Below are 12,429 nucleotides of genomic sequence, written 5' to 3'. Positions count from 1 at the left end.
CACAAAAAGGACGTTTTTTCAAGATGGTAACAAAAAAAGTAGTTACAAAAAATAGTTACACCACTATTGCTCAGTTGCAAAACACCCAAGTTCCTGCTGTTTTGCTTTTCTTTCTTCATGAAAAAGAGGCTTGGGAGTGGTGGGCCCTTCACCGATTTAGGAAGTAAGGACTATAGAATTTTCCCATGTAATTACATTTTGCAGCTAAAATTGCATCAGCCTTTTCCTTTAAAGTGATAATCATATTTAATTCATAATTTGCCAAATTTGGAAATAATTTCACTTGGGTTTCATATTTGGATTTGACACAGATATGTACAAGACAAGAACACAGCCCTGACTGAGCCATGGTAACTATTTACAATATGCGCTAATGATTGGCTGGGTGGCCCTAAGTATCTCAAAGCCATAGTGACTTTATTCTCATAAGCTGTGCACCGTCAAGGCTTTTTTATTTCCTTGACACTTGCTTTTCATTGTGTGTCTAAAATTCTGTCTGGATTTATCTCTCACATTTCTGCTTTTCCCCGAGAGTCACCCAGCTGTCGGATTTATTTTCCCACTAACAAGCAGTTGTTCGATTTCCCTACTTGAACCTTTCGGTTCAAAAGGCCATTTCAATTTAGATCACAGGACAGCTACCTATGGCCCCGTTTTCTGACCATGATATTTTCTTTTTCTATAAACTATCAACTTGATGACTTTTAATTGTGTTTTTATTTTTTTCATCCTGATTAAGGCTTCAAGAAATGAGATGATGAGCCAAAACATGCGACGACATGTATATAATTTGATTGTCACCTCAGTTAGTAAATGGTATACATTCTACATGTATAGTTGATTAATTATGGCAACAATTGATAACTCAAATCTGGGAAAAGTTGTTTTCATGAAAGTGAGTGGTATATTTTCACTTTATATTGGCATTCGTCTTGGATTCATGTTTAATTGGCTGAGGAATCTTTTATTTTTGCCACCTTTGACTCTGGTATCCAGTATACAAAAATACAAAGAACATCCCCCCAAAAATAGTTGTTTATTTTTTACAAAATGCCATGAAACATTCAACAAGAGGTTAAAGTAAAATTGAAAGACCCCCTTGGAACTCATTTGTGATACCAACCTATTTCATACATAGCTGCAATAGTAGCATCAATGTGCACGCACAATTTCCATTCATTGCTGCAACTACCAGGTCCTTTCAGATCACACGGCAAAGAGTCAACTGTTTAATTTGCAGCATTTAAAGGGAGCCATCCAGTGAATGATGTCACCGTAGGACTCAAAACCCAACCAGACTTCGGGCCTGATTTGTATACTGGTGGACAAGCTACTCCGTCACAAGAGTGACGGGTATCCCGTCCGCCGAAATATAAATCCCATTATTTCTTACAGGATTTAGATTTCCGCGGACGACCTATCTGTCACCATTGTGATGGAGTATCTCTTCCGCCAATATCTAAATCAGGTCCTTCATCATCAAACAAGGGAGCATTCCAGAATGCATATTGTTTTTGATTGTTAGAGATGCAGAAATGGCAGCGACTGTTTCGGTCACTTTGTTGTTACTGCAAGGGCTCAGATCTAAAATGCTGGAGAGCTTGCAAGAGCACGGTTTACGGAGACTGTATGGGCCTCAAGTGGTAAATGTTGGGGTACACCTTCACCTTACTGTACAGGAGCAATGTCTGGTTTTCGAATTCTGCGATGAAGGCTCAGTCAGTCTCCTCCAGGGGACGATGGGTGTTGCCCGGGAGCAGAAGGGACATACTGTGCTCGCTGCTTTCATCGGACACATTTTCTGAGTTTTCAGAACATTCTGGAAAGAAGCAAAATAGTCCATTGGTTCTAGCAAGTCTTCCTGCTTTCTACATTCATCCGGCACATCTAATTTATTCTGTTTGAGGACTACCCGGAGACGTCCTAGTTTGGACCAGCCAATCCCTAAAATATGAGTTGCGCTTAACTCATTATAATTTAGCACTTGTCTCTGATGTTAGTTGCATTGTCTATAACACACTGGCGTAACACAATGCCTTTTTATGAGGTCATGAACAGCACTCAATGCATTGTTCATGATGTTACAGTGATCGAGACATTGTTGCCGATGTAGGGGATAGTAATGACCTACATCTGGTGACATCACAGAGAACAATCAAGTCTTAGTTGATTACGTCATTGACAACAATTAAGTCATTGTTCACGGTGTCATGAGTACCAATCAACCCAATGTTGTTGATGCCCTGGACGAGGATAACGCTCTAGTTGATGATGCCGCAGGATTTAATGTCAGAATATTGTCTACAGACATATCATCTGACATAAATATAATATCCTAACTATTGTTAAGAACAAACTTGTACTACATTTACCATGATGCAATGGGGCTGACTGCATGCTGGAGTGTGAGGCAGGGTGCTCCCAACTGTTTCTTGTTTATTGTAAAGAATTATTATGTGTAGATTTTTTTATCAGTAGCTCCAGTGGGGCAATTGTTTTGTAAACTATATTTAGGGCACAATCTTTTAGTCCTACGATATTCTGACTATGATATTCTGGGTTCCTACCGGCCTAGGACATGGAACGCCTACCGATTGATCCATCTGAGCTAGAGTCATAACATTAAGCACATCAGTTACTGATGGCTGAGGCCACTGAAGAGATACTCACCCTCAGACTGTTCAGGGCCAGCCACATGTTTGGAGTCCAGAGTGGCACTCTCCTCACTGCTAACACTGGATGCTCGGTTCATGACTGGACCCAAATGGACGGTCCCAATCACAAGCGGCAACTCAAAATCTGCCCACACTATGCACTGTAGTTTTACGCGAACCTTCACAGGAGCCGGGCATTAGAGAAAAACAGAATTGTTAATAAAAATTGGATGATTCTAACGCAATTAATAAGACATTTATTTACCATTCTGAACTGAGCTGCAGCGAAAGTTTAACATGTTTAACGTAGGATTTCAAAAAAATATATTCTTAGCTGAAACTCACAAAAGACTTATGAGCGCCTAGAACCGTCCCCCAAGATCAGTGCTTAATTTGTGAAGAAAAAAAAAGTACAGGGGCCCTCCTCAAGAGGTCACAGCAGAATCCACCTCCCATTGCCCCTGCCAGGACTGCCGACGACAGTACCAACACAACCACTAACCATCGCAGCCATACAAGTGTGACAATTCACTCTATTCCAGGTCCCCGAAGCTATAAGAATGGCTTGGGTGGCACATATTAGTCATCGTTAAGGTAGATTGAATTCATAAATAACGGTTGTTGTGCTCATCTCTAAGTTAGTCAAACAGCGCCACAGTGTGGCTGACTGTCATAAGTGTCGGTGTTGACAGTTAAGTGGCGAACACCGGAAACCACCACCTCAAATTAAGCACTGGCCAAGATGTATTTGTAAAATCATGCTGAGAACAGAGCAGGTGGCAGTCAACTACCACATCCATTCCAATGGCATTCCAGGTACAACTTGTAAAGCTGAACGTTCGCCATAAGGAAACGTTTGAAAATATTATATATATATATATATATATATATATATATATATATATAGAGAGAGAGAGAGAGAGAGAGAGAGAGAGAGAGAGAGAGAGAGAGAGAGAGAGAGAGAGAGAGATTGAGATTTATTCCAGATACCACACATAAACACAACATTCCAATGAGATCTTTTTTACTCCACCGTGTAATAACCAAACCATTTTGATTACCAACACCTTCTGTGAACTCCACTTTGGTTTCTCTCACCAAAGGGCTCTTCATCACACACAACCGTCTAGGTTCCACACTTTTCATTTTTTAACAATCGTGCTGTATTTTCTACTATTCACCCCATCATTTTGTTGTGTTCCTCTACACACTCAAGTACCCTCCCCATTTTAGAAAAAGTGTACACATTTTTATATCTCAACTTCACAAACTCTGTCCTCGCTCTCATTGCTTGTCACTGCATGGTTGTGTGAAATGAGAACTCTTTACTCACATCTACTCTCGCCTGCCAACCTCTTTGCCCTCATACTCACACTATAAATCCTATCTGTACCCCCAGACCCATTTTTCACCCTAAAACATGTTCAAACATTCCGAACTTAATTTAGTCCTCACAACTTCCATGCACAAACGAGCTTACCAGTGCAGATGTGTAACATGGAGTGATCTGCCAATACACGATTCCCACAGCCTCCACTCAGGTTCCTATGTCTCTCAGTGGTAATCAATGCCCTTCCTCTTATAAGTGATTCTACCATCACATTGCTTTTTATGAGTACTACCTGCAGCAGGTGAGCAGGGAAGGTCTCCACTGCTGCTGGCCACAATGACCCAAGAGAAGTGTAATCAACAAAATGTTTGGATTCTGTAACTCTAGAATTATTGGCGAAAAGTCCCATAGCCACAGATATCTGGATAATCTTGACACCTTGGAAGACCATTTGCAAAAGTATTAGATTATATGTGTGTAAGAAGTCCACTAAACAAAGCAAAATAACACTTTCAAATTGTAAGACCTATATAATACCCCTAGGTTAACAGTTCTCAGCAAACACAAAGAGGAAATGCATTGAAATGCATGGATTTTTCTCTGCCAAAATTTCACGAACACATAACTACTTCGATACTGAATCCAGAAGTCACTCCTCATGCCACCAGGAGAGAAACATTTGGGTCATTTCTTTCTAAAATCTCAGAACAGCCATCGAAGGCTATAAAACCATTGAAAACAATTTTCTACTTTGATGATCCTTTACCAGCTACACTTACTTATGCCCACTTCCAGCTTTAATCCAAAATGGGCACAGTTAATACTACTCTCAAGAAGGCATTTTCATGACTCTTTAAAAACTGACCAGATAATGCCCTTATTAAAAAACACCCAAGAAGGCCTAAGCCAACATATGAACTACAGACTAGTAACAAGTGGTGCATGGCTTGGGAAATCATTGAACATGTGTTGATGCCTATCTGTAACTGTTTACAGAACATTAAAACCTTCTGGTTGCTCAGTCTGTATTTGTATTGGTTGTTGCATTGAAACTGCTGCCACCAAAGTTCCTGATGGCGTTCACCACACGCGAGACATTAGACATGCCTGCGTCCCTTTTGACCTCTGAGGCGAAGTACGGCTCTTTGAAATGCGAGGTACCCACAATTGATTCAAGGGCAAGCTTCTAAATTTGTTCACCTCATGCCTCAGTAACTAAACACAACTGATGTAAGGAGACAAGCCTGCTCTGTTCCAGCCATGGTACCATTCGTAGTTCTGCCGGGCTCTATATTTGTACCCATATTATTCCATTGTACGTACAGCCTCTGCAAATCGTATTGGAGGCGTCAGACGTGTCCTTCCACCAACATGGAGGTGACACACAACTATCCCTAAAACAAATTGCTTCATTTGACGACATCATTGTAAGTAATTGGAGTATTAGTTGAAGGGGGTGAGAATGTACCTCAAATAACAATCATAATTCTTGTGAGGGTGAACCACTTATGTCACCAAATAAACCTGTGTTTAGCCCTCTGGTTAGTTGGGACAAAGCGGGTCAACCTTAACTCAGAGGCAATGTGTAAAGTATTTATCCAGAGCTCAAACTGTAATAAACTAAAAACACAACACAAGAAAAAACTGAAACTAATTTAGAAGAACAGAGAATATTTTAACAAACAAAATGACACCAAAACAACAGAAACCCAATACGTAAAACTGGAGATATGAATTTTTAAAGTTGAAATTAAAAATAACACGAAAATGCACAAAGCACCATGTAAGGGCATATAGTCGCTCTAGACTGGATCAAAGTCAAAAGTTAACGCTGACTGTGATTCATCACCTGTCGGATACAGGGACCAGGTTTGCCTCAGCAGAAAGTTTACTTTCTGATATAAACTTTTTATGGAGAAAAAGTGGTTGTCGACGAGTTGTCGGCAGGTCAAGGTGCAAACTAGATCCAAAGTGTGACTTGATGATGGTGGGCTGCTGAAGAGCGGGGTTCTGATGTGCTTCTGATAAAGGTAGTAAAGCTCTGAGCAAAGTCCTTGCCCAAGAAACCCTCAGTGTCGATTGGATGCTGCTCAGCATGGGTGCTGGTGAAGCCATCTACATTCGGACTTAGAACCTTTTCTAGAAGTCGGGATCCAAACCTGCAAGTTGAAGCCGACCGGTGATGTGAAGTCGACGGTCGCAGCTTCAACAGTGACCCTGGTTTCCGTTGATTCTCCAAGCAGAAAGTTGGCAGAATATTTCTAAGTGCCATTTCTTGCAGTTTGGAGACAGAGGGGTACATTCTAAGACCAGGCAAGGGCCCATGGCCCGGGAGAACCACATGAGGGTTAGGACCCACTTCAACAGCGCCAGAAGCAGGGTCAAGGGCAGGGTCATTTGGAACTGGTCAGCTGGGCAGTTGCAGAGAGAGAGGCCTCTGGAAACTTATTCTGTCCCTGTAGTTCAAACAGGGGGTAGGCCAAATGACCCTTGGAGTCACTTCTAGGGTACTGGGTCTGCGTCAAGCAGGGTCGATCTTCCTTCTCATGCATCAGACAGCAGGGCAGTCCTTCTTCTGATTCATCACAGGTCCAGGAGTGTTCTGAGGAGAGGTCTGTGAAGTCAACATTTACGCTCAGTGCCAGCCTTTCAGTGGAGGGCAATCCTTTGCCCACCCCTCTTAACTAGTTCTGGTAATTTCCACCGCTCCCTCTGGTTTTGGAGCTAGCCGGACTAGAGAGACAAAAGACAAGCAGGCCTAGGTGTGAGTTTCATCTGCTAGTCACTGGGTAGGCATCCTTTGAAGTTCAAGAAAGGCTGGGCACAGCCCCCTGGAAATCCAGTCAAGCAGGAGACCCACTCCTCATCCGGAGCCCTTTGTCCGCTGTCTGGGAGCAACACACATCTCAGCACAGAGCAGCTATCAGGGGTCAGGCGACAGCAGGGCACTGGCAGGAAAACCTTTTGGTTTTAGGCAGGAAAATGACACCTTTCTAAAAGTGTGATTTTCAAAATAGTGAAATAAAATTTGATTTGACCATTGCTAGATTTTAAATTACTATTAAAACTGATCCTTGAAATATTTTTGTAGCTATTCCCAAACTGAATTTAGCATGTATTGAATGAATTTAGCATGTATTAAATGTAATTGTTTAAACCAGTGTTAACCTTGATGAATTACTTTGGAGGTTTTTCACTGCCAGGACAAGCAGAACATTAAATATACATGTCCTACTTTAATTACCATGGACTCTGCCATAAGGGCATTTAAAGCGTACCTTAGGGATGGTTTATATGTATTAAAAAGGAAGGTTTGGGCATGCCAAAAGGGTTATTTTGACAGGCAGGTATAACAGTTTGAAAATGCACGCCCAGGCTGCAGCGGCAGGGCTGGGCACCTGTTTTTCAGTGCTACATTAGTGGGCGGCACAAGAAGGTTTGCAACCCACTGGCAGCGCATTCAATCAACAGTCCCGGGTACAGGTAGTACCATGTACTAGGGACTTACAGGCAAACTGAAAGTGCCAGTCAGGGATATACCAACTATTGTATGTTTAAAAAGGAGAGCAAAAGTGCTTTACCACTGGTTGGCAGGAGTAAAGTTTGCAGAGTCTTATGGCCATCAAAAATAGGGTTCAGTAAAAAGGGCAAAATCCTGGGTGACCCTGCAGGAAGGGTAAACGTCCTACAGTCATTATTCTCAAAACTGTCATAAACATTCAAATGTGGAGGTCTTCAAACTTCCTCAAACTAGATGCAGAAAAGACTGAATTCATGTTCCTTGCCAGGGAACACCATCAACAATGTAATATTAATTGGTGACAGAAGTCAAATCGATAGCCTTAATCCCACGCTACCCAAGAAGCCAAATCTCTTGTTTTTTTGACCGACCATCAGTCACCGAACCTCCCAGTCAATGTTTTGAAATGCCCTCATCTTATTTAGTGAAATCCTTTCTGACAAATATTTTTCCTGCCAGGTCTGCCATAGAAGCAGGTGCATCCAATCAGATAAAAAAATTATCAACCTCCATCGTATGCATGAAATATTAATATTTTGTATTTGTGAACCAGTACCACTACACCAAAAAACAGTGATTACAGGTTACTTCTCCCTGGAATGAGGAATAACGTGTGAACCCGGGAATACCACATCCAAATACTTCTGGGGGAATGAAAGGGTATTAATGGCGTCTTTCCATGCCCCATGGCCTTCCATGCCCGCATGCAGGGTAGCCTGTCAAAGTCTTACCCTTAATATGTACCGCAGACCGATATTCAACAAATGGTCAATCGATGGAGTGAGGGGCGGAACCCGAAGGCCGCACCAGTGCCACGTCCCACTCGTACCAGGGGCCACGCGTTCACACTTCATGGTTGCCACCACCTTTCTTTTACGGCCATAAAATGTGGAGGTATGGAAGGTCTGTATCTGTACAATGGACACTTCCGGCCAAGCCACTTTGGAAGTGCGATTATCGACGTCTGCAACAATGTGGATCACGTCACCTAGACGAAGTGAAAACTTGTTACTGAGCGTTAGCGGCTGTCAAGGCCTACATATAGTGCAACGCATCAGGCGGGAAATTGAGTCTTGAGATGCAGTTCACCACCAAGGCCACACAACCCAAAGGGACATGTTACCCAAAAAGGCCTTGGTTTAGGGACTCATTGGTCTTACAGACTGTGGGTAACTGAAAGCAGACTAATCTGAGATGTCATAAGATGACTTAATAGAACATAATATTATTGAATGTCGCCTCAGCGATCGACCACAGAGTGGGGGTTACATCGAATCCATCTACATCGTGGGACATTAAATTGCCTCCAGTGGAGAACTCATGCGCACCCAATTAAAAAAAAAAATCTTTCGCATTTAGATTTTTTTACATTCAATTTCCTCATTCCATTTATATTTTTGACTTCTTCATAAATTGTTCCTATATTTGAAGGTAAGGCACTCTTCTTACCACATCCAAGTCTGACATGGATCTCCCCATGTCAATATATAGCTCTGGTATCACAGTCTTCACAGGATGTACATTTTGGCCCTCATTTTGACAATGGCGGTAAAAACCGCCTACCGCCACGGCCGCCAAAAGACCGTCGCCGCGGCTATCATCCGTTTGCCGAATTATGACCACAGCCGGATTTCTGTCACAAGAAGGGCGGAAATCCAGCTGTGGCCATGCCGGCGGATGGCGTTAAGGGTGCGCTGCTACCACCAGCAGCGCCACGCCAGTAGACCGCCGCCAGCCATATCATGACACATGATACGGCCTGGCGGTGTTCCGCTGGCGGGCGCTGCTGGCAGTAGCAGCGCCCGTCTCGTCCCCTGACGGAAGACCCCTGGATACAGGTAAGTCATGTTTACGACAGGGGAGAGGGGTGTTGTGTGTGTGTGGGGGTGTGTGTGCATGTATGTGTGAGTGTGTGCGTAAATGCGAGTGTGTGTTTAGTGTTGTTTGCATGCGTGTATGAAGGTGTGTGAGTACGTTCATGAATGTGTGAGAGTGCATGTATGAATGGAAATGTGAATGCGTGTACGTTTGGATGTGAAAGCAGATGTGTGCGTGAATGAATGAATGCATGTGTGGATGAGAGTGTGTCTGCGTGTGTGGGTATGGGGGGTTGGAAGGGAGGGGGATCATGGATGAAGGGGGGTGGGGCTGTCTGAGTAGTGTTGGAGGGGTGGGTGGGCCTCCTATCAGTGACAGGGAAGGAATTCCCTGTCACTGATAGGGTCTACCACTATGGTTTTCGTGGCGTTATGAACGCCACAGAAACCATGGTGGTAGGCAGGGTCATGATACCGGTGGCGGCACAATAGCGGCTGCTGGGCTGGAGATTGTTATCTCCAGCCCAGCAGCTATTACCGCCATGGCGGTCGGAGTGGTACATTGGCAGTTTGGCTTCAGCCAATCCGCCAATGTCATAACGTGGCGGTAAGTACCGCCAGCCTGTTGGCGGTTCTACCGCCACATTATCTCCGACCGTCGGGGTCATAATGACCCCCTTTGTTTTTAACAATCAATGCTAGAAGGCATGAATAGTGGGTAACTTAATGATCCGCTCGATTACCTGCTCCAATAAATTTACCCAGCTGGGAAAAATCAATCCTCCTGATGTACACAGCCCAAATATTTCAAAATATCTAGTGGCTGATATGAGGAATGTGTGAGTTGTTTATGGTGAGTAAGCACCAATCAAAATGTAGGCAGCACACTGCAGTTCCACCTTGTAGGTGGTAGGGTTAAGACAAACCTGGAGGTGGAATCTTTAAAAAATAATTTAGCGGTACAGTAATTACATGTACTTATGCCGTGTTCAGTAGTAAGAAGCTTTAAGATGCTATTTCAATAAGTATATATCTATCATCAGTCTTAATTATTATGAAAGTTCTCATAGTAACTTATAATTAAATTACTGTATCTTGTCAACAGTTTTGCTTTTAACTTGTGGGATGTGATTTCATCAATTTTTGCATAGATGAAAATGTGAATAAACAAATTCTATAATATGACTTGTTTTTAACGATGTGACCTTCCACAGTGTTTTGGCCTCTATTTAGCAGATACTTGGTAGATGTCCACCCACAACATACCAAATCTAAACACATCTCACATAACTTAACATGACGTAACATATCATACTAGTTGTATCTGGAGAGCTCATGCTCACAAGCTATCTTGTCGCTATTGTGAGACAAAAGATTATTGTGTGTTATAGTCCAAAAAAATGCTCCATTTAAAAAATAGATCATTTCTGTTCTCTGAAATTTCTTCTCACTAAGATTTTTTTCATGCTATAAAGGAAAGATTAAACCTTTCAAGGCAGCCACGTGGGATAGTCGATGCATCAGTCAGTGCTTGAAGGTACCTGGGATGTAGCCTTCACGGTCAATTCTAGTTCTCACAGAAAGCTCTCCACTGCAGCAACACATGGGGGTTATGTTCCTGCCATTTCTCTGCAGTTTCTGAAGAGGAAGAACATTGTACAATGTCATAAGTGTCCCTATCGCATCCGTAGACACATCAGTCTAAACGATGGCTAAACTATTTCTGTATGTAGAGATATTTATAGTGCACCAGCAGTAATCCAGTACATACACCTAGTAGTAGCAATCCACAGTAAGTAGAAAAACTTTTGTGGCTGCAATTGCTTTGCCCTTCATCTAGGGCTGGTGATGGATATTTAGGCCCTGATGTAGATTTTTGCAGAGAGAGCCCTCCGTCGCCCCGTTGAGAGTCGGTGGACCTTCAGTATGTCAGCGATGGAGAGTACTCCCTCCCTGCTGCTGACATACACCTCTGACAGCGCGACAGAGTAAGGGCCATTAGAGGTTTGACCATTTGACTGTCCTCCTGATTTAGAGGGGGCGGTCAAATGGCCAGTTTTCACAGCCCGTCACGTCTTCCGGAGCAGTGAAAACTGTAAAATGCCCCACACACTATGGTAGACAACTCCCATGGTGCGGGTGCTAGGAGATTTTGATATTGAATATAAAATGAAACATGTCAAAAGTTTGATGGAGAGTACCATTTTGCTGACAGAGTCATCCTTCAAATATTTTATTTGCAGTTTCATATAGCACCAATTCAAACCAAAGGCTCTAACGCTCTTTACATGAAGAACCATTACAGAAGAACACATTGATTTTTTTAGGCACGGGGAGGTTAAGCGATTTGCCCAGAATCACAGGATGTTGAGCCAAAGCTGAGACTCGAACCCGGTTACTTGGTCCCCAGTTCTAAAGTCCTCTCTTTTAAAACATTGACAGGAACCGCCCCGATGGCAGTTCACGCTGATATATAATGTATGAGATGTCTGCGGGGCCAGCGGACATCTCTAGAGTTGGAGGACGTGTCCGTCAGGACAACGGAGTAATTTACTCCACCGCCCTGATGGACTGAAGACCATCCTCTGAGGTCTAAATCATCCCATTAGTCTTGCATCCAATTGATCTTGGGGAATGGCCAAGAACCATTTCATCACCAATCTCGGGGCACACTGGATGCAATATCAGTGGACTATGAACAATCATTTGAACCCACAAAATATTGGAGTTCATCGCATTCCACTAAGCAACGTTGCTGTTTGCCACTGAATGCCCAAATAGGCAAATGTATCAACAGAGCAAGGGGCAAGTTCCCTTAAAATGTGATTGCCTGGATATGGCTTGACACCCCCATAATGGTGTTTCCAGATTTAGGTTCTCAGAATATGGATTCGTAAACGCCACACTACAAAAATATTGGGAGCCAGAATATTTACTCCCAAAATATTGTGCCTTTAAGCAGATATAGGTAAGTATAAATTCACACAAATATATATACAATACTTTACTTCGCAAATATCGACTTTGATGATAGGTATATCTACAGTAAAGGTAGTTGATGATATATATAGTCTTGGAGTTGAGAATAGAAGATCTATATATGTTATG

The 12,429-nt window shown here is 42.8% G+C and overlaps 1 protein-coding gene across 1 annotated transcript in view; it reads right to left on the bottom strand.

The window, feature by feature from the left end:
• Positions 1–12,429, bottom strand: part of LOC138268749 (arrestin domain-containing protein 2-like) — a 29,651-nt gene that overhangs the window by 2,340 nt on the left and 14,882 nt on the right. Inside the window, exons 4-7 of the mRNA XM_069218737.1 lie at positions 10,863–10,959; positions 8,236–8,492; positions 2,671–2,833; positions 1,668–1,819 (exon numbers count right to left, since the gene is read on the bottom strand). Coding sequence (XP_069074838.1) covers positions 1,716–1,819; positions 2,671–2,833; positions 8,236–8,492; positions 10,863–10,959 — 621 coding nt within the window. The 3' untranslated portion in view covers positions 1,668–1,715. The remainder of the gene's footprint in view (positions 1–1,667; positions 1,820–2,670; positions 2,834–8,235; positions 8,493–10,862; positions 10,960–12,429) is intronic.

The sequence above is a fragment of the Pleurodeles waltl genome, chromosome 12 (assembly GCF_031143425.1).
Source record: "Pleurodeles waltl isolate 20211129_DDA chromosome 12, aPleWal1.hap1.20221129, whole genome shotgun sequence".
Taxonomy (NCBI): Eukaryota; Metazoa; Chordata; class Amphibia; order Caudata; family Salamandridae; genus Pleurodeles; species Pleurodeles waltl.
Note: the sequence above shows the minus strand (reverse complement) of the source record. Positions and strands in the feature narration are given on the sequence as shown.